The following is a 20,998-nucleotide window of genomic DNA, read 5'->3' as shown; positions in this document are numbered from 1 at the left end:
ACATTGTTGCTTTAGAAAATGAGTTCTATTATGTAGGAACACTTCTTGCAAGTACATAATGGTGACACCTTACAAACATAAAAATGTTATAAAAACAAATAAATAACAATAAAAAAAAAACAAAAAACAAAAGTAAGCAAAACAGTGATTTAACAAGAATGTAACATTTGTTAAAAATTCTAACAGGTACCAATGTAAAGGAAATCTACAACAGGTCTTCTCGTGGAACAGAGCAATTTTCTGATCAACCCCAAGTGGAAACAACGATCACGGGGGTAGAAATGTAATCAGGAAATCAGCAAAACTAGCTCAACACCGACGCTCATAATGGATGAGAAAAAGAGTTCGGCTTTTAACACGACTAAACTGCAATTGGTCCGTTTTTCGAATTTCCATCGAATTGTTGCTTCTTTAAATTTGAATCGTCTGTGGTCCGTTTAAAGATTTGGTCAAATAAAATAAATCAAAAGCACAACACATACAATGTTGTTATGTGAAGATGCCAGGGTATGAGATTAAACTGAATTAATAGATAGGACATGATATCGGTGTTGGTGACTAATGAAAGTAGGTTAATAGAGCACACTTGAGGCCATAAGCTATTCTATAGGTCCTACAATATTTTTAAAAGTAAAGTAATATATTAAAATGAAGATTAATTTCGAATCATTTCTTTAGTGTCAATGTTTTTTTTTTTTTTTTTTTTATGATACACCAAGAGAAATTTAGCAGGAAAAGTAAATGCACACTTCGATATGTCTGCAGTAAAGTTTATGCATCTTCTCTAAGTATAAATAACCATGATGTGTCCCATTAGTTCCAAACCGATCCCACACAATTTACCCAGGATTTCATTTTAAGATGATGTCCTTTAATGCCTTTAGAAAATTCCTGTTGGCAATTCTTTGCTGAACATGCCAGAAAGATCCAAGTCCTTGCACATCAGATCCTCCTCCACACTGTCTAATGCCCACTGATGATCTGTCAACTCTAGTGCCTCCCATTCTGCCTATAGATGGAGAAGAAAGAGAGAAAAAAATATATATTTTTCATGCAATAAAATGTACATTTCTGAGGCAATCCTCAGAATCGTTGCCAGTATGATCATTTCCAGTGCATAAACTTTTAGAGTAATCCTTAAACTTTGTAGCGAGCCAATAACACCCGAGCCAATGGCACTCAAATGTACAGTCTATTACCACTGGGGAAACCAGAAACTAAGTTTGAGTACAATTTTGAAGAAATTACTAAAATTATGCTCGATTCCAGTATTGTTTTTTGCACTAAAAGTGCGCAGGTGCACTTTATATAGTGTCCTAATATGTAATGTGTTATCTTTTGTTAATTTGTGTTGTTTTATGTAACACCATGTTCCACATTAATTCATTTCACCGTGTGATGTATTGCGTACTTTCTTCACCACTAAATTGCGAGAGACCCCAATAATGTTTGTAAACAATTCAATCATGTTCACAGTGCATGTTTTGGGAGCATTATGGAATTTGAAGTCAACTAATGACAAAACAACAGAATTTGCTTAAATATGATGAATCATACAATCTGCGTTATGCATACTTTCTTTGAGTTATTAAAAGGCTCTTGTAGATTTCACTTAAAATATGTGGTTCTTGTTAGGGAGAGCTGCAGAGTCTTTAAATTAAACTGAGAGACTATACACTTTATGGTAAGCGTATTCAATAATCATCTTCTGAGTGTGTATTAAGATTTCTTTTATAGTGCTCTGTCATGGATACCTTGAATGCTTTGTTTGTGTCTGCAGGCATTGCCATAGCAGCACCACTAATCTGGTCCTGCATGATGCGAGACTGATCTGCACCTGTCATGGGACAATATTATCATTATTATTTAAATTAACACTGTCACTTTTTTCATATGATTTGATGAAACTGTTACTAAATTAACACATTTTTAACAAGAATATATCATTTTATTACCATTGTCCTGCCCAAGAATCAAAGAATACATGCTTCTCAGTCCAAAGACATTCAGGAAATACCAGGATGCTGAGCTAACCCTAAAAATGTAAACAAGAACCACCATCAACTCACCCTGGATAATTAATAGGGCACATCACCACTAAATTAGATTTAGGCCATAAATTAAGTAAAGAAATCTTTTTGGTGGACTTACCAGGATGCATCAAGCGAAAGTAACTCTATCCCTTGCTGTAACATGGGCTTGAAACGGAGTGTGAGAGGGAATGGTACCTTAGCTAGAAAAAATCATTTGCTTTAGCCACATCAGCACTCACTCATTAATACGTAAAATATAAAAAAGTGTATACGGTAAAACCTTTTTATATCATGTGAAACTAAAAATGTTTTTATTATTGTATTCTTCCAGTGAATGCCCACAGCCATGTTTGCTCTTACAACACAAATTAACATATCAGTTTTGGTCAAAGATTCAAGATTAACATTTCGTACTTGTGACAAACCCAGAAAAGGTCCAGTTGATCCAGCCTCCAATAAGAATCATGGGAAGAACATTTGTAACATTGCCTTTCATCATGTCTGTCAGCATGCTGGGGTCTGAAAAAAAGATATATTCACAATAAACGTGTACATTATTCACATATGGAGAACTTGCATGTCAATTGCAAATTAACCAAAGCAAAAGGCTGTGAAAAGTAAAGTATTGGCTTTTACATGAAATAATAGTGATTACCGGTCATTGGGGAAGGAGGCACTACTTTTCTTTTTGTCTTTTTAAAGAAACCATCATCTGGGTTATTGAAGTAAAACTTTCTCATCAGGAAAGACTGTTTAAAAAAATAATAATTATATATATTTATAAATATACACTTTCCTATCTACTCAACTTGACAGACATGGAAAATTAATAATTTGAGGCTCTTAAAACAAAGAAAAATACAGAAGCAGAATAGAACAGCATAGGTTAGTTATTAAATTAATGTACAGCTTGGTTCTCTATGCAGCACATACAATGGCTTTTACCCATTTGAATACCTTTGAATGGTATGGCATGTAATCCACTCGAGTACATGGCAAAATGTATGAGCTCACCTGTTTAGGGATGTATTTTCCATTTTCCCTTAATATTCTGCTCCTGATGAGAACCTGGCTGTAAATGAAATAAAAAGAGCAGCAGAAAAGTAAATATGCATTGCTATATTTTGCCATATTATTTGCTAAAAAATTTGCTATATATATATATATATATTTTTTTTTTTTTAAAAGAGAGAGAGAGAGAGAGAGAGAGAGAGAGAGAGATATCTCTTAATGAAGACCAAAATATTGCACATTGCTGACTGAAAATTCTCTCACATTTATAATATTATATATTTATTATAGTGAGTACATGTACTGTACAGTAATACAGTTCTGTAGTTGCATAGCCTCTGTGTAGTTTATTTGCTAGTTTATTAGTTAAAGTGTTCTATGACGTCCAAAAAGAGGTTAAAGATATGTCACCACGTTCTTTACTTTCTGTACTGTATGAACATTGAATTTCTGCTAAAACTGGGTAACCTTGCTCAAGTGTAATATTTTTCTTGTATTGAATACAAAGTTTTTTCCCCACACTTAAACAGGTAATAGATTAACAATATGTTAAACGTTGCAAGAAACCACAGTGGAAATTCTTCATCGGTTTTGTGTCATGCAAAATGATATCATGTGCCTCTGCTATAACAGACCTATAAAACCCACAGCTGGAAAAGTCAGACACCATATAAACCTCACTTCACACAAGGCCAGACGCACATAAGCCTCAAAGTTTCGACAACAATCTAACAAAACTTACGTCTAACAAATTCTGTTGCTATGCCATTTTGGCATAACAACAAAAACATTAAGTGTCGAGGCTGGAATAAGGAGGAAATCGCAATCAATTATTTAGCAATTGTGCTAAATACGAGCTGTTTAGAGACAAAACAAAGCTCATGCTAAAGCAGGCTGCTGCAAGATCCCTATTTAAATAACATCTATTTAAGTAGATGTGCTGCGGAAATCAAAGCTTTCGTTTCCATCACTTGCATTATGCGCATTAAGCGAATCGATACTCATCTATAATGTCTAGTCATCAACCCAGTTTCAGTCAGACACACTATTTAAAAACACCCAGAAGATTATTCAAAGCATCTTCTTCCACATCATGAGGTGACCAGGGCAGACAGGCTGTGGATATAATGTGTCTGGATTCTGATCTAATAAGGGCTTTAAATTATAAATAGTTGGCAGTGCTTTCCTGGGTTTTTCCATCAAGCCGAACCCGAGGAAGAGAGAGAACACAGTCATTAAACACAGAGCAGGAGATCAGTTTGGTGAAACAATCCTTAGATCTAATATGCAGGTTACCTGTCTGAAACCTGCTCCAGCGTGAGTTTCTTGTCACTCTGTAACAAGATCGAGACGTAATGGCGAATGACCCCGACGAGAAACGTGATGAACACAATGGGCAGCACAACCCACAGGCGGATGTTGGAGTCCAACAGAAGTTCTGGTTCAGCCATTATTTACAGGAGGATTAATGACAGGACCAACCTATAAGGAACAAAAGTTGGTATTTAAAGAGAAAGAATAATAATGATGAGATGTCTTCATAACCTTATACTAAGTACAAGCCCAAGAAATCTGGTTAATGAGAAATGGGTCTGCTGTTACACTACATTCAAAGCTACATCACAATCACTCGCCCTCACAGGAGCAAGCTGCTATACCAGGCTAACAAAAACCGTTACGTTTACCATTAAGTTTCATTTAATGGTAAAATGTACATGCAGTGGTCAGTGAACTGCTGACTGTCGCCTGGACAAGACCCAAATGATTGTACCCACTGTTGTAGAAAATTAACAGAACATCAGAATCGGAGCTAACACTGGCTAATGCCTGCTAATGACTAAACGCTACCCATATTAGCGCTAGCATTAGCTTACAAAAATGTCCGACAGTCAGCCATTGATAATAGGAAAACAACTAGCTATCGATTCCTGGGAATTTTCTTACAATCCACAGCCATTTTTACCTCCTAAAGATCCTAAATATATTTCAATCCCTTTAATGTCAGACTGAGGTGGAGGATGAACCCAACAGCACCGGCGCTCCTTCACCGCAGCGGCTCTGCTGACTAGCCGCTAAGACCTACTGACTAGCGACGTCAATGGCCGAATACCAAATGTTTCCTACCCTCTCATGTAAGTGCACTTCGTCTTCTGTGTAGCTTTTGCACCCTACCTAGTGTATTACATGTCAGATTTGTATTTCAGGGGTAATAATGATAATGTTTCCAAAATGGCGACTACAATATAATTGTGTGTGTGTGTGTACAAAACAAAAATCAGTCAAAAATATAAACATTTAAAACACCCACTATTTTTTTATTTTTGTCTATGAAAGCGATTCAGACTCTGTTTTTTTTTTATATATATTTTCTGTGGAAGGTCAAGAGATATATATATATATATATATTTGGGGTTGCCCTTAATTAAATGTGAACGGTTTTAAATATTGTGGATGTTGGTAAAATAAAAACATTTAAATCAGCTGATGCCTAATTATAAACAATATTAGGTGCGTATTAACGTAGAGCAACTACCGCTATATACTGTATAAGCTCCGCCCATTTCTGGTCTGACGCTACGGTGACGTTATTGCTTCTGTAGTTCTGCAATTAGACATGAAAGAAAAAAAAATCAAGCCCTTTTTTGCTTTAGTTTCGATTTGATTTTCTTTTCCGTTCATTAAAAAAAAAAAAGAAAAAAAAAAGAACTGACTCGTTTTTTAGTGGTTTGGTTCTGGGCTGTATCTAAAGATACACGGGCCTTTTCCCGTATCATACGAATTATGATGTCATATTTAAATAGCAATATCAATTATTACGTTTGCATGTTTACTTTTCTGCGTCGTCTGTGTAGCCTGCTAACACTCAAATGGAATCGCAAGTCTTTTTCATTTGAATTTCCAAAGACTCGCGCGGTTTGCATTTGCGATGCCTTGCACTGAAAGGTGTTGATCAAATGTTAGGGGTGGGACTACCTTATTGGTCGTGTTCAAAAGACGATTTTGCGGAACGCTTTGAACAGTGTTGGTAGTCGATGAAATTGTGGAGGATGCGTGCGCAGTAAACTGATAACAGACCAGACTCTATAGATTAAGCTAGTTTTCATAAATGAATAAACAATTCATCTGTGACGCTTTCGAAAAACACGCCCTCCTTAGTTGCTGTTGCTATGTCGGACTAGCCATGAAATACGCCTGTCAATCAAACTCTTTGCGGAGACGACTGTGAGTGACGTCACTACACAATATAAAACACGCTTAATAATATAGTCCTAGTTTTTCCAAAGCCCTTAATAAGATGAACGGTCTGAGTGCTATGAAGCTGCTTTATTTATTGACATCATTTAATTTATTGTGATACTGCCCCTAATATTTCTTTAACTTTTTTTTCTTTTACTCACTATTCAAATTCATGTAAATTAAAATTTCAGATTTCTATCTATTTATTTTTCTAAACAATTTATTAGTAATACTGTGTATACTGTGTTGAACCTGTAATACTTATCTACACTGTAAATGTATATTTGCCTTTGTTGTTTATATACTTTTGTATTCAATAAAAAAATAAAATAATAATAATAATAATATAGTCCTACCCCTCACACTCCTATATACAACCCACAAATTAATGAATGTAGTTTCCAAGAGAGAAATTTACCTTAAATACTATTTTCCCTGTTTAGACATTTTGTCAAAAAGTTTTTATTTACATCAGAACAATTAACAGTCTTCGTGAAATGATACTGCAGTTGCCTAACCACACATACACTGGCACTGGTGTAAATCTTGGCTTGAAGATTCCAACATATTCTGTGCGTGTCCAAGTCATTGGGTTTGACCAATTCCAGATAATTAACCATCTGAGCATTTAACCATTAGTTGATTAGGAATGCAGCAGGTGGCGTATTGCCTGACTGGATGGAGAAAGAAATGAATGTCCCACAAAAAAGACAGGCTACAAGGACAAAGAAAAGGACATCCCAAAGATGAATTCTGAGTGGGCATTTGGGAAAATGAAGCACAAATGCCTTAGACTGGCAGAGCACTGACTGTGTCCATATGATAAAACAATAATTATATAAAAGAACTGAATAACAAACAGAAATGTCAGTTCAAGGTTCTTGTGGAGGTTTTTTGTGCTGTTTAGAACAGCAAAGCACCCATACTGCCAACTTCACTTTGTTCCTTTACGAAGATCTCGAAGTACTGGTAAATAATGGTGACAGCTAGCAATATTCCTGTTCCTGAGCCGATGGCACCCAGGAAATCAGCCATGACGGAAAGGCCACCTATACAGAGTCCTCCAAAAGCTGCAGCTGTGGGGATGTACCTACAAGACAACAGCAAAGGTAAAGAAGTCAAATGCTGTGCTTTTCTTTAGCTATTAATTGAACCTCATATTGTTTAATTTTGTGATTTACCTGTTGAGTTCATGCACCATGGATGTCTCTCTGTGTCCCCTCATCACCATTTGCTGTTCTTTAAGCTGTTTCGCAACCTAGGGTAGAAAATTCCAGGGGTTTACATCATTATTACTTAATTTTATACAAAACACAGTGAAAGGCCTAAGATATTCTATGAAATATACTCACATCTTTGGCAGAAGACCCAGACACCTCAATCCACGTCTTTGAGAAGAAAGCACAAGAGCCCAGCATAAAGACAATGTAAATGACAGCATGGACTGGATCGTCTAAGACTGAGCCAAATGACTCAGGAGGGGAGAGGTAGTAACACAGACCGCCGACAGGATAAGCACGAGCCGGCCCGCCGGTCGTAGCGTCCTGTTAACATACATATACCATGTTACACTCATGACCATACTTCAAACATATAAAAACAAAACAAAAACTCTGATGCACCTTTCCTAGGAAAAACAGTATGAAGAGTCTGTTCAATAGAGGATAGTATCCTGAAATAATTTTGTACTATTTGAAAGGGATCCTGGTTGCAGCGGTTTTACATAATTCATGTGAAAGAATAAATTAAGACACACTTGGGCACTTGTAGTAATGTGGATGTAGCCCTGAGAGTCTTGAAGGGATTAATACTGCTATAACATCTGTATAGTATGTATCGCCAAACTTCAAGACTGATTTAAAACGGTGCATTAGAAAAAGATTAGCATTTCATTTCCCACAAGACACCAACATGTCTCTAACAGTTAGATTGATTTGATATTTGAATGATTCCTGGCAATGACAGACAGGAGGTGCAAGCACTCTAGAGGGAAGTCGTTTTACTAATTAAAAAAAGAAAAGACAACCACATCTGTCACCTGCATTTCTTTTGGGTTTTAAACTGACATCTAAGACACAAGAAATAAAACTAGATTACTTACAGACCAGGTGCCCAGCAAGTTAACCAGGAAATTGCCACTGAAGCGAGTGGAGAGCATCTGAGAGATGACGTACAGGTTGGACACCAGTGCAGACTGCAGGATGATGGGAATGTTTGAGGTGTAGAAAAGCTTGATGGGATATGTGTTGTACTGCCCACGATAACGGGCAGACTTGATGGGCAAATCGACTCTGAAGCCCTGCCGGAGACGAAAAGAAAATAAATAAATAACCCACACAGTTCAGATAAATAAATAAACTAATAATTATTACGAGCATTATCTTGGTCATACAGACCTGGAAATATATAACTACAGCAAAGACAAAGATGGTAGCGATAAGGTTCATGAGGTTGGGCAGGTTCTGCCTGTAGAAGGCCTCTCTCAGAGCTCGCACTTTGTCAGTACGAGTGGCCAGCAAGTGGAACAGAGCAATAATAGCACCCTCAAATTCAGTACCTGTAAGGAAATGACAAATAAATTCAAAGCTGTTCTACACAGACTAGCATCTAAGAGCAAATCTAACCAAATCGCCAAAGTCGAACATTGGGCTGTGCTAGCTTACAAACAAATAACAATAAGGTAACCCTATTTTAATAACAACAGCTGAACAAATAAATCTAGTTTATACATCTGCAGGCCATTCAGAGTTTAAACCAGGAGACACCCAGCAAATAGTACATGGACATCTCTCTCCGTCTCACTTCCTTTGCTGCACACTGTTATTTACATTATTTACAAATATTCACTATTATTTGCATTACTTGATCTAGTGGAACTCGAACTAAACTGGACTAACACACAGTCACTTTCACTTACTTTTTTTTTTTATACAAGCACATGGACACTTAAATGACAATAACATTACACTGAGTCACTTTAATCTGTAATTCTGTCATATATCCATCCATTCCTTCTGTTAATTTATGTACAGTATGTATATACACATCTATATACTTTTTTGCTAGTGTGTATATCTATCTATACTTGTCAGATTATATTTTAATATACATTTTTTTTACTTTACTTTCGTTTTACAAGTAAAAAGCGTTTCACTATCTCTCATAATCTGTATGAACGTGTATGTGTTAAATAAAATTTTAATTCGATTGCTGCAGACTGTCCTAAAATGAATGGATTTAGAATGTGTTTACCTCTGCCTGTGTTGACCGTAGTTGGGCTGAATGCTTTCCATACGATCGTTTCACAGATGTTGGTGGCAATGAAGAGAGAGATACCCGAGCCCAAACCATAGCCCTTCTGCAGCAGCTCATCCAGAAGCAGCACAATCAACCCAGCCACAAACAACTACACAAGAGAGCACACGATTAAACAAAAAGGTCCAACTCCAAGTCGTAATTTTCCTGAAGAAACAGCCATGTCAACATGCTGATTACAGGCTAAAACTAGTGTTTATTATCAAGATAAGCCACTTGACAAGATTATCTAAAGGAGCACACAAGACAACCGACAATCTTAAATCATGCAAATACCACGAACAGTAAGAGAAAGAAATGCCTCTCACCTGAATGATAATGAGCAGGCAGATTCCAGCGCCCATCTCTGAAGGGTCTCCATACATTCCAGTCATCACATACACAATAGCCTGGCCAATGGTGATGATCATTCCAAACACTGCAGGAATTTCACACACATTTATTTATTTTTAGAAATATCCTTATTAGAAAAAGATTTCTTAAATCAGTATATTTTGAGTAAAAGAGAATCCGCTACATACATTTTTGGGCTCCATTAAACAGTGCTCGGTCTTTTGGTGTGTCTCCAACCTCGATGATTTTAGCTCCAGCCAGCAGCTGCATGATGAGCCCAGATGTGACGATGGGAGAGATACCTAACTCCATCAAAGTACCTGTGAGAGAGATATACGAGTCATATAACATGCATTAACAAACCTCAGATATGGAGGAAGACAAAAACTTAACATCTCTGAACTCAATAACATGTTTTTACATATTACTTGGACACATGTTTCTGACATTAATTGTCAGGCTTTCTAAGTACTGATGACATAATGAATTCAGCTAGTGACATCACAAAAGACACTCAAGTCATTCAGACCATCATGTCTGTTGTGAAAAATGTGCACAGCTGATGTGCTAAATAATCAATTTAACCACAAACGTTTGTGCTAAGGCTGCTGGCCTAATAACAGAGATTGTTGTGATGCATTTTGGTAGATTTGGTTAAACAAATTGCAGAGAATACAAAAATGCAAAGTAGGGCTCAAATAGTAAACATTCTACACGTATGTGACAAATGCAACCTAGTTCAGTATCCAGCTATGGGTGACAGAAGCATGTGTGATGTCTATTTAAGATTCTAGCATTTGAATAAATGTTTAAGAATGTTTTAAAGTATAGAAGACAGTAACTGATAAGAGTTTAAAGTAATAGGTTTAAAGGGGATTTAAAACCTTGCTTGGTGAATTAATCATTTCCTTAACGCGGAATTTAGTTTTTCACAAGTTTTGACAAAAGTACACTCATGATTACAAAAAGCATTTGGGAAAAGAAGCAAGCTTATGAGAAAGTACCTCTGTTGGAAGCCAGAATGACTCTCATCCAGTAAAAAGGATCTGCGGAGTCTGAAGACATGATACCAAATAAAGGAATCTGAGGAGAGGAGTAATTAAACAACGCTGTTTAAAAGAAAGATCATACACCAACTTCTGATTTTTTTTTTTCACTCAATGGCAATTATTTTCATGGACAGCTATTGAGAACCAGAGCAAAAACACACCTGGCAGCACACCAGGAAGATGAACAGGGTGATAGCTGTCCATAGTACCTTCTCTCTGAACTGAATCTGTAACAGAAAGAGGGAAAAAAGTCCAAGGGTTTATTTATTCAGACATTAAAACAGCAGAAATATGAAAATAAAAACAATAACAATGATAATAATAATAACAACACATACCCGTCTCTCAGGTTTCTGGATCTCAGGTAATACTGCACAAAATGGTTTGATCACCTCTAAAAATTTAACTGAAAAACATTTACAATGGACAAAAAAAAAAAAAAAAAAAAAGGGTTAGGAGATTGCAAGGAAATATTCATTCATGAAAAGTACTGAGTGTTTCTTTATCTTCCTTCAGACTACGTGGCTTTACAGAGACACACTGCTAGATTGGTTGGTCTAAAACACGGGCAGAGTCCCAAATCACTTCCCAACTCACTATATAAGCACCCTACATAGGGTATGTATGAATGGCTCCTACAGCCTAACTAGTGCACTGTAGCTCCAATAGGAAGGTATTTGGGCTCAGGCCGCTCTCCTGCAACGTCATCACTACAATTAATTCTGGCAAAAGAGCCAGAGATTTCCTTTAAAAGCAGATGAGCTTTAAAACACTGAAGAAGTTAAAGATTATTCACGTCACTTTAAATATTTAATAAACGTTGGATTTATAGACGAAGCTGGTTGCATTCAAATAGTGTCTAACACTTGTAAGCAGGTCTGTCAGTGTAAATTCTTCAAACTGTCCTCAGGTTTATTGAATACAACGATTAAAATTATGCAAATAAAATGTACATCTGATAAACATGCACTCAGAAAGGCTGTGCCGCTTCTCCTCCAGTTCGCCGGCTCATTCATAGTGCTGCACAAAGCTGAGGCCTGATACAACAACGTGTAAAACACCGACGTGTCTCCCAAACTAGAGCCACAAACCAACCAGTAACAAACAGGATGTATAAAATGTAAAAAAAAAAACCTCCAGACTTACTCCCCATGTTGTAGCGATCCGGTGCTGCAGGCGAATTTCGGTGCGGTGTTGCCGCTGAGCAGCTCCGTTGTGACGTTCAACCTGAGGAGAGAGAGAACAAGAAGAGGATCCTCAGCGACACGTCATCTCTCAAACCCCTCGAATACACGTCACAGCGCATGCGCGCACTCCTCTTGGGCTTCACTCCAACCCCCCTCTTTACTCTCTACATGAGTGCTCTACGGAGGGTATCTATAACAGAGCTCTTCACGCGTTATCTAGTGCCCTATGTGTGCTATGGGACCCACGTGAAATTCAATCCCCGCGTTTGAACCGAAATCACGCCATGTGCGTGTTGTTATTCATTAAGTCGAGTTTATTTCTATCGGGTTTTTTTTCCATGGACACTGTCTCAAAGCAATTTGGCTGAAGTTAAGGATTGAGGTGAATGATGTGTTTATACCTGATGAGGCGACTGGGGCAAGGAAAAACCTCCATAGATTTAATGAAGAAACCTTGAGAGGAACCAGACTCAAAAGGAGAAACCAGCTTCATTTCCCATCCTCATAAACATATTTCGGAGCAGGGGTTTAAAACCCATTGTTTTTAGATTTTTTTTTTAAATTTCAGATACTGATTCGCTTTATTAGCAGGGCGAAAACTTTATATTACAGACATACACGTTTACAACATTTACACCTAAAATGTGCACAAAAAAAGTAAAATAATAGCAGTAAGACGCAAAAGAATACATAAATAATACAAGATTTCTACGCAATTTTTTTTATTCATGAGATTTTTTTGCATGCTTACAGTGTTGGTGTTATTGTGAGAGAGTCTGTATAATTAAAAAGTATAATTTTCTATTTTTCGTTTTATTACAGACACATTATACCGTACATTTAATAGAAAAATGGTTAAATGCAAATGATAAATGGTTACAGTCGGATTTTTAATTGTTAAATGTTGGGTTTGTTTTGACGTCATCCTGCTTTTTATAAGCTGTGAATCTGAATCAAATAAATCAGATAAAACAAATCTATATAGTTGAATAATTGCTGTAGTTTATAAATAGTGAAAAAAAAGATACTCATAAATACTTACAAATGTTTTTAACAGGAAACTAAAATAAGCAAGATACGTTTTTATGTTTTCCGTTTTTTTTCCTTTTAAGCGTGTACTTTTGAAGGGTCTAGTCGTTTGAAATTCTATGTTTCACCAGCAGAGGGAAGTAGGTTACCAGAATATGGACGAGGCCCTCACTTATGAACTACAGTCATTCAAGAGACAGCACGAGTTTTATATTGAGTCCAGTTTGTGCAAAAAGTCCTACACGTTTTTGGGCGAATAACGGATGTATCTAAGAAAGCTATCCAAGTGTCTATTTTGGATGCTGTGCTGCCCTCAATATACAATGATGAGAGTCAGCTAGCATGGTGGGCCATGGTGACCTGAGATCCTTTGTAGCAAACCGACTTTGTGACATCACTGATCTGTTCCTGTGGGTCATTCCACCATATAATTTTTTTGTCATGCCAGTGGAGGAAGATGCACACAGGTGGACTATGTTCTATGTAGGAGATGCAACCTGAAGGAGATTAGAGACTGTAAGATGTTGGCAGGGACAGTGTAGCTATAGACAGCATCAGATCTGTAGGATGGTTTTGGAAGTGAAGAAGAGGAGGAGAGTGAGGACTGAAAGAAGAATAAGATGGTGGAAACTGAAAGAGAAAGACTAGTGTGGGGTTCAGGGAAGAGGTCAGACAGGGGCTCGTTGGTTGTAAAGAGGTGCTGGATGATTGGGAAACTACTGCAGAAGTGATAAGGGAGACAGCTAGAAAGGAACTTGGTGGTGAAAGGAAGGACAAAGAGATGTGGTGGTGGAATAAAGGAAGTGCAGGAATGCATAAGAAGAAAGAGGATGGTGAAACAGAATTGGGATCTGCCGAGAGATGAGAAAAATAGGCAGGAGTACAAGAAGATGCGGCAGCAGGTAAAGAGGGATGTTTCAAAAGCCTAGGAAAAGTCATATGAGGAGCTGTATGAGAAGTTGGACACTAAGGAAGGAGAAAAGGATTTGTACCGATTGGCCAGGTAGAGAGACCGAGCTGGGAAGGATGTGCTACAAGTCAGAGTATTAAAGGATGGAGTAGGAAATGTGTTGACTAGTGAGGAGAATGTGTTGAGAAGGTGGAGGGAGTATTTTGAGCAGCTGATAAACAAGGAAAATGAGAAAGAGAGAAGGTTGGATGATGTGGAGATGGTGAAGCAGGAAGTGGATAGGATTAGTAAGGAGAAAGTGAGAGCAGCGATTAAGAGGATGAAGAGTGGAAACCAATGACATACCATTAGAAGCATGGAGATGTTTAGGAGAGATGGTAGTAGCATTTTTAACAAGATTTTGGAAGGTGAGAGGATGCCTGAGGAATGTAGAAGGAGTTTTCTGGTACCGATCTTTAAGAATAAGGGAGATGTGCAGACCTGCAATAACTACAGGGAAATAAAGTTGATCAGTCACACCATGAAGTTATGGCAAAGAGTAGTGGAAGCCAGGCTGAGGGAAGAGGTGACCATTTGTGAGCAACAGTATGGTTTGGTGCCGAGAAAGAGCACCACAGACACATCATTTGCTTTGAGAATGTTGATGGAGAAGTATAGAGAAGGTCAGAAGGAGTTGTGGTATTGTATGAGGAAGTCAGGTGTGTTAGAGAAATATGTGAGGGTGGTGCAGGACATGTATGAGTACAGTGTGACAGCAGTAAAGTGTGCAGTAGGAACAGCAGACTGGTTGAAGGTGGAGGTTGGACTGCATTAAGGATCGGCTTTGAGCCCTTGCTTGTTTGCAGTGATGATGGACAGGTTGAGGAACGAGGTCAAACAGGAGTCTCCGTGGACTATAATGGTTGCGGATGATATTGTGATTTGTGGAGAGAGTAGGGAGCAGGTTGAGAAGAGCCTGGAGGGGTGGAGGTACACGCTGGAGAGAAGGGGAAAGAAAGTCATTTGGAGTAAGACAGAGTACATGTGTGTGAATGAGAGGGAGGGCAGTGGAGGGGTACGGTTGCAGGGAGAAGAGGTGGAGAAGGTGGATGAGTTTAAATACATGGGGTGAGACCTGCTATGTTGTATGGTTTAGAGACAGTGAAATTGACTAAAAAAGAGGAGGTGGAGCTGGAGGTAGCAGAGCATGTAGAATGTTTTGGGGACAAAGTGAGAGAGGCCCGATTGAGATTTGCTGAGGATGGAGCCGTCAGGAAGGAGGAAAAGAGGAAGACCTAGTAGAAGGTTTATGGATGTGGTGAGGGAAGAAAAGTTGGTGTGAAAGAGGCAGATGTAGAGGACGGGGGGTGGTGGTGGGGGTGGGGGGTATGGAGACGGATGATTCATTGTGGCAACCCAAAATTGGAGCTGCAGAAAGAAGAAGAAAATGAAGTGAAAAGCTGTTTTTAGGAAAATGTCACACTAGTAAGGTGAGTAAGTAAGACATTAGTTCACAAATACAATATCCAAAGATTTCACTGATCATTCAATGCAAATAATAAAAAAGCAAAAAATTACTAGCCCTTAAGCACAGATGGTTTTGCAGAGTAACCAGATCTAGTGAGATAATTCTTCAGCAGGTTATTGTGCACTATGTACAGAGTAGTTATGTAGATATGAATTATTGATAAAATGGTGTTATGTTCATATAGGCACTGCCCCACAAGTGATATTTAATTTCAGAATTATGATAAAATAATGGATTCTGATTAGCTGTGTTCTGACACTCTTAAGCAATGAACCTTGCAGGGAATGACACATCACACTGTAGCAAGCTCTAAAAAAGGTGTGTGTGTGTGTGTCTTCTCTCTCTCTCTCTCTCTCTCTCTCTCTCTCTCTCTCTCTCTCTCTCTTTATACTGGCCTTCACAAAAGAGATGTGCTTTCAGTGTGGTTATATAATATTCTATGTGCCATGCAACATTTAGATGCCAGGTGCGAGGCAATGCTTAAGAAGAACAAATATAATTTCAACTAAACACAATTGATCAGCAATCAGAATAAATATATTGGCAGGTGAAGCAAACAACATTAATTATCTTGCTACAGTTGTCCCTGTCATAGGGTGGGATGTATTAGGCAGCAATGGAACAGTCCATTCTAAAAGACATGGTTAAGAAAAAGAATCTCAGTGACTTTGTGATGAAATTGTGTTGGCTTTGAGGCTGGGTCCGAGCATATCCTAAATGGCAGGTTTTCTATGTACCAGAAGTGTTCTGAGGAAGGTAAACTTTCCCAGGCCAGCAATGTCTGATATCTGTTGCCGGGTCCTATGTTGACTTTTGTATTTGTTGTATTTTGTATTTTATTATATGCTTAAATTCTGTACAGCACTTTGGCCAACAGATGTTGTTTTTAAATGTGCTCTATAAATAAATTTGACTTGACTTGATAATGTGCATGCACCTGGATGCAGCATAAAACATGATTCATCAGATTGTTTACTTTCTTTCATTGTTCTATAGTTCAGTTCTGATGCACGCAATTCCATTTTATGTGCATTGTTTGATGAACAGGATTTAGCATGGGCACTTTGATGAGTGTGCAGTTATGTAGCATCTTTCTGTGGGATTGGACGAGACATGTTACGTGCATCAATGTGCCTTGTGCACCTATGACCCTTTTTACTGGTTCATTTAGCTGTGGTAGAGTTAATTTGTAAAGGATTTTCTCTGACAGCCAATGTAGAGAGGCATCTGTTCCAGCCAGAGATAATGAAAGCCTCTTCAGCATAAGGACTATTTTGTTTGACAGTTTACATGCATATATGTATATGTAATTATGCAGTGTAATTTCAAATTACTTAGACATGTGGATGATGTGCAGGATAGGCAGGAAACAAAGAATGTGTTGTAGGAAAAGCTTCAGTATGAAAGAATGATGTGCCTAAGACCAAAAAGATGTTATCCTGCTATCTGGCTTTATATTTTAGTGCAGCATTTGCATGCATTTTACTGTCTAACCACATTGTTTAAGTATTGATTGAAAAACAAAATTACATTGACATACATGGACCATAGCTCTTGATTATAATCCAATTCTGATAAATGACTAAAATGGCTAAAATAGGTGTAATTATAATCTTATATATGGTTTATTTTATTCTTATGATAGAAATGATCGGTAAATGAAATTATTCTAGTTCAACATGTATTAGTGAGAGATAAACCAAAAAACCCAGAGAAACTCTATGAGGACACCAGGAGAACATGCACAGAAAATCCACACTTTAAACCCAAAGTATAGATTTCTCTGGTATCCCTGAAGCTATGAAGTGGCCTATTTAATTATGTATTACTCATAATTGAACTGGAAAGATTCTACCAAGTTGTCTTAACAAAAATGACTCTTCAGTGCCTGCACCAATTCTCCCAGTTACACCATTCCTGTATCCTGTCACTCCTTGTACTAGTTCATATGCAAACCAGCTGTCAGCATCCAATTCACTCCCATTGGCTGGATCTACACAATGAGTGAATGAGTTATATAAACATGACTCTAAGTCAGCTGTGGTTTTCATACTGCCTAGGAAATGACAGCTCCACTGCAGTGGGGCTTTTATTGCACAGAGCATCCAAATAAGAAAAGGAGAGGCTGAGATTATAAAACACCAATATTCACAGAACATTGAACTGAGCTGATTGTTTTTTTTAATGTTCATTTTAGGACAAAAAGGCATTTTTTTGGGTGTGTTGGATGAAGATTTCTTTGTGCTTCTGTTTTCCTTTGTCTTATTTAAGTATGAACTGAAATGGTAATAAAATTGGTACAATTAAAAATAATTGTGTTTATATATAAGCAGCACTGCTTTGTAATTATTTTGTTAAACTACGTATAATACTGATTTTAAACACATGTCGCCATGTGACACTGTGTGCCGTTAGCGTGTACTGTGTTCACCTTGCTTCATTTTATGTAAGCCTATTTCTTTCCTTGAAACAGTTATATAAGATTCTAATTCTTTCATTGCTTGTTTTTCTCTGGGTCTAGTCATGGTCAGTACTGAGGGGTATTTATTGCTCATGGCTATATGTCATAGTCTGTCTATGTTGAAGCTCCAGGCACAACCTTGAACCTCAGAAACAAAAGGCAGCTTTTCATTCTTTACTTTTGAAGGACTGAGATTTCATGTGGAATTATTGCTTTAGAAATTTCTGCATTTTATAAAAAAAATTACAATAAGATCAACTTTAAGATATTGATCACCTTTTTGTTGGCTCCAGCAGTGCATAGAAAACCCTGTGACACCATTCTATTCCTATGCTTTGCTCAATACTAGGCAGTACATGTCCCCATGACCCTATGCATAAATTGCTGTTGTTCATTTATGCAGTGATACAGCTTTAAGATTAATTTAAAGAAAATCATTGAATCTTAGTGACTTTGACAACGGCCAAATTGTGACAGGGTTAGATGTTCCCAGAATGCACTGATTATGTACCATAAGCAGTCCAAGGAAGGTACACTTCCCCAGGCACATGCATCTACTGTAGGTATTCACATGATCATTCACTTTCTTCCAGTGTTTTACAGTCCAGTTGGGATGCCCACATTCCCATTTTGGGTGCATTAAATGGTAGGTTAGCATGGGCACTCAGTGTTGTAGTCCCATACGCAGCAACCTATGATGCACTATGTGTGATATTCCTTTCTAACATAGATAGCGAATTTTTCAGCATTTTGTGTACAAGTGCTCTTCTGTGGGATCGAACGAGACGGGCTAGTGTTTACCCCCATTCGCATCAATGTGCCTTAGGTGCCTGTGACCCTGTTTATTGGTTCGTTTAGCTGTGGTTAAGTTGTAAAGGGTAAAGGATTTTCCTGACAGTCAGTGTAGAGAGGCATCTGTTCCAGACAAGTTGAGATTTTACAGAGATAATGAAAACCTCTTCAGCATAAGGACTATAGTGTTTGACAGTTTGCATGCATGTATGCATATGTAATTATGCACTGTAATTACAAATGACATTTAAAGGAAATCATTAATCAACTTTACCGATTAGAGTAAAATAACAATCTACCAAAGCACGTTATAATATATCTACATTGTGATTTTGTTTTGTTTGTCTCCTGTGAAAAGACAGACTAGTGGGTTCTCTATTATATCAACGGAGCAATGTAGAGTATACAGATGCATCTCAATAAATTAGAATATCATTAAACATTTTATTTATTTTAGTAAATCAGTACAAAATGTTAAATTTGTAGATTATATACGTAGATTCATCACACAGAGACTGAAGTGTTTATTTCCTCAAACTTTTAAGATTATGGCTTACAGCTAATGAAAACCCCAAATTAAATATCTCAGAAATGGGAATATTGGGAAAAAGTTCAATATTGGAGACTCCTGGTGTCACACACTAATCAGCTAAATAAATCTTAACACCTGCAAAGGTTTGCTGAGCCTTTAAATGGTGTCCCAGTCTGGTTCAGGCTACACAATAATGGGGGAAGACTGCTGACTTGACAGTTGTCTAGAAGACAATCATTGACACCCTGCACATGGAGGGTAAGACACAAAAGGTCATCTCTAAAGAAGCTGCTGTTCACAGAGCGCTGTATCCGAGAACATTAATGGAAAGTTGAATGGAAGGAAAAAAATGTGGTAGAAAAAGGTAAAACAAAGCCCATTCAAGAATTTGGGGAGATTCACAAAGAGTGGACTGCAGACGTATCCATGGGCTACAACTGACACATTCCTTGTGTCAAGCCTGAACTGTTGTTCAGTGGGCCAAAGTAGAAGATTAAGTAATTTATTTGGAAATCAAAGTCCCAGAGTCAGGAGGAAGAGAGTAGAGGCACAGAATCCAATTTGCTTGAGGTCCAGTGTAAAGTTTGCACAGTCAGTAGTGGTTTAGGGAGTCGTGTCATCTGCTGGTGTTGGTCCACTGTGTTTTATTAAGTCCAAGGTCAGCACAGCTGTCCACCAGGATGTTTTAGAGCACTTTATACTTTCCTCTGCTGACTAGCTTTATGGAGTTGCTGATTTTATTTTTCAGCAGGATTTGGCACCTGCCCTCTCTGCCGAAAGCACCAAAAGTTGGTTAAATGACCATGGTGTTGGTGTGCTTGACTGGCCAGCAAACTCACCAGACCTGAACCCTTTAGAGAATCTATGGAGTATTGACAAGGGAGAAACAAGAGGCCAAAAAATGCAAATAAACTAAAGGCCCCTGTCAAAGAACCCTGGACTTCCATACCACCTCAGCAGTGTCACAGACTGATCACCTCCATGCCTCTCCAGATTCAGGCAGTAATTAAAGCAAAAGGTGCCCCTACCAAGTATTGAGTACCTTTACAGTAAATTAACATACTTTTCAGAAGGCCAACAATTCACTAAAACTAAAACTAAAACTGTGAGCCAAAATCATCAAAATTAAAAAGAAATAAACAATTAAAATATATCAGTCTGTGTGTGATGAATCTATATAATATACAAGCTTCACTTTTTGTATTGAATTACTAAAATAAATCAATATTTTAATTTATTAAATATTTTCTAATTTATTGAGATGCACTTGTTATAGCTACAATAATAAAGAGGACTCATGTTGTTCAGTATTTACCAAAACCTGTATTATATAGCACTTCATCAGCTGGACTACAGAACAAGAGCTTTCCTGACTTGGCACACTCATGAGCTGCTGACTAATTAAAACATGATATTTGAAGTTCGTTGTTCATGTTTGTGCAAAGTTTTATCCAGTGCTGTACAGGCCTGAGTGTGCACTTTATAAACCCTGTTAAAAGGTCAGAAGTAACTGATGGAGGCATTTGCATAGTCAAGGTAAATTATTGCCTACCATTTAATTTCATTTCTCCTTTTCGTTAAATTGCTGATAACAAATTCAAA

At 37.6% G+C, this 20,998-nt stretch overlaps 3 protein-coding genes across 3 annotated transcripts in view; 1 reads left to right on the top strand and 2 right to left on the bottom strand.

The window, feature by feature from the left end:
• Positions 1–20,998, top strand: part of LOC310715102 (craniofacial development protein 2-like) — a 367,511-nt gene that overhangs the window by 107,850 nt on the left and 238,663 nt on the right. The gene's annotated exons all lie outside the window — the stretch shown is intronic.
• emc3 (ER membrane protein complex subunit 3) lies at positions 7–5,164 on the bottom strand. The gene is made up of 9 exons (XM_083521580.1): positions 5,008–5,164; positions 4,341–4,526; positions 3,048–3,105; positions 2,689–2,782; positions 2,448–2,552; positions 2,152–2,233; positions 1,956–2,035; positions 1,755–1,837; positions 7–1,009 (listed from the first exon to the last, which is right to left on the bottom strand). Exons 2-9 carry the CDS (start codon positions 4,493–4,495, stop codon positions 881–883), a joined length of 786 nt encoding a protein of 261 aa, XP_083377706.1. The 5' UTR covers positions 4,496–4,526; positions 5,008–5,164; the 3' UTR covers positions 7–880.
• Positions 6,728–12,381, bottom strand: sec61a1b (SEC61 translocon subunit alpha 1b). Its single transcript, XM_083560224.1, has 12 exons — positions 12,125–12,381; positions 11,317–11,384; positions 11,140–11,205; positions 10,934–11,012; positions 10,118–10,249; positions 9,905–10,014; positions 9,534–9,687; positions 8,678–8,838; positions 8,383–8,580; positions 7,634–7,825; positions 7,463–7,539; positions 6,728–7,371 (listed from the first exon to the last, which is right to left on the bottom strand). The coding sequence occupies exons 1-12, from the start codon at positions 12,129–12,131 to the stop codon at positions 7,185–7,187; spliced, it is 1,431 nt and encodes a 476-aa protein (XP_083416350.1). The 5' UTR covers positions 12,132–12,381; the 3' UTR covers positions 6,728–7,184.

The sequence above is a fragment of the Silurus aristotelis genome (genome assembly GCF_946808225.1).
Source record: "Silurus aristotelis genome assembly, chromosome: 2".
NCBI classification, from domain to species: domain Eukaryota; kingdom Metazoa; phylum Chordata; class Actinopteri; order Siluriformes; family Siluridae; genus Silurus; species Silurus aristotelis.
This window is presented reverse-complemented; position numbering and strand designations above follow the sequence as displayed.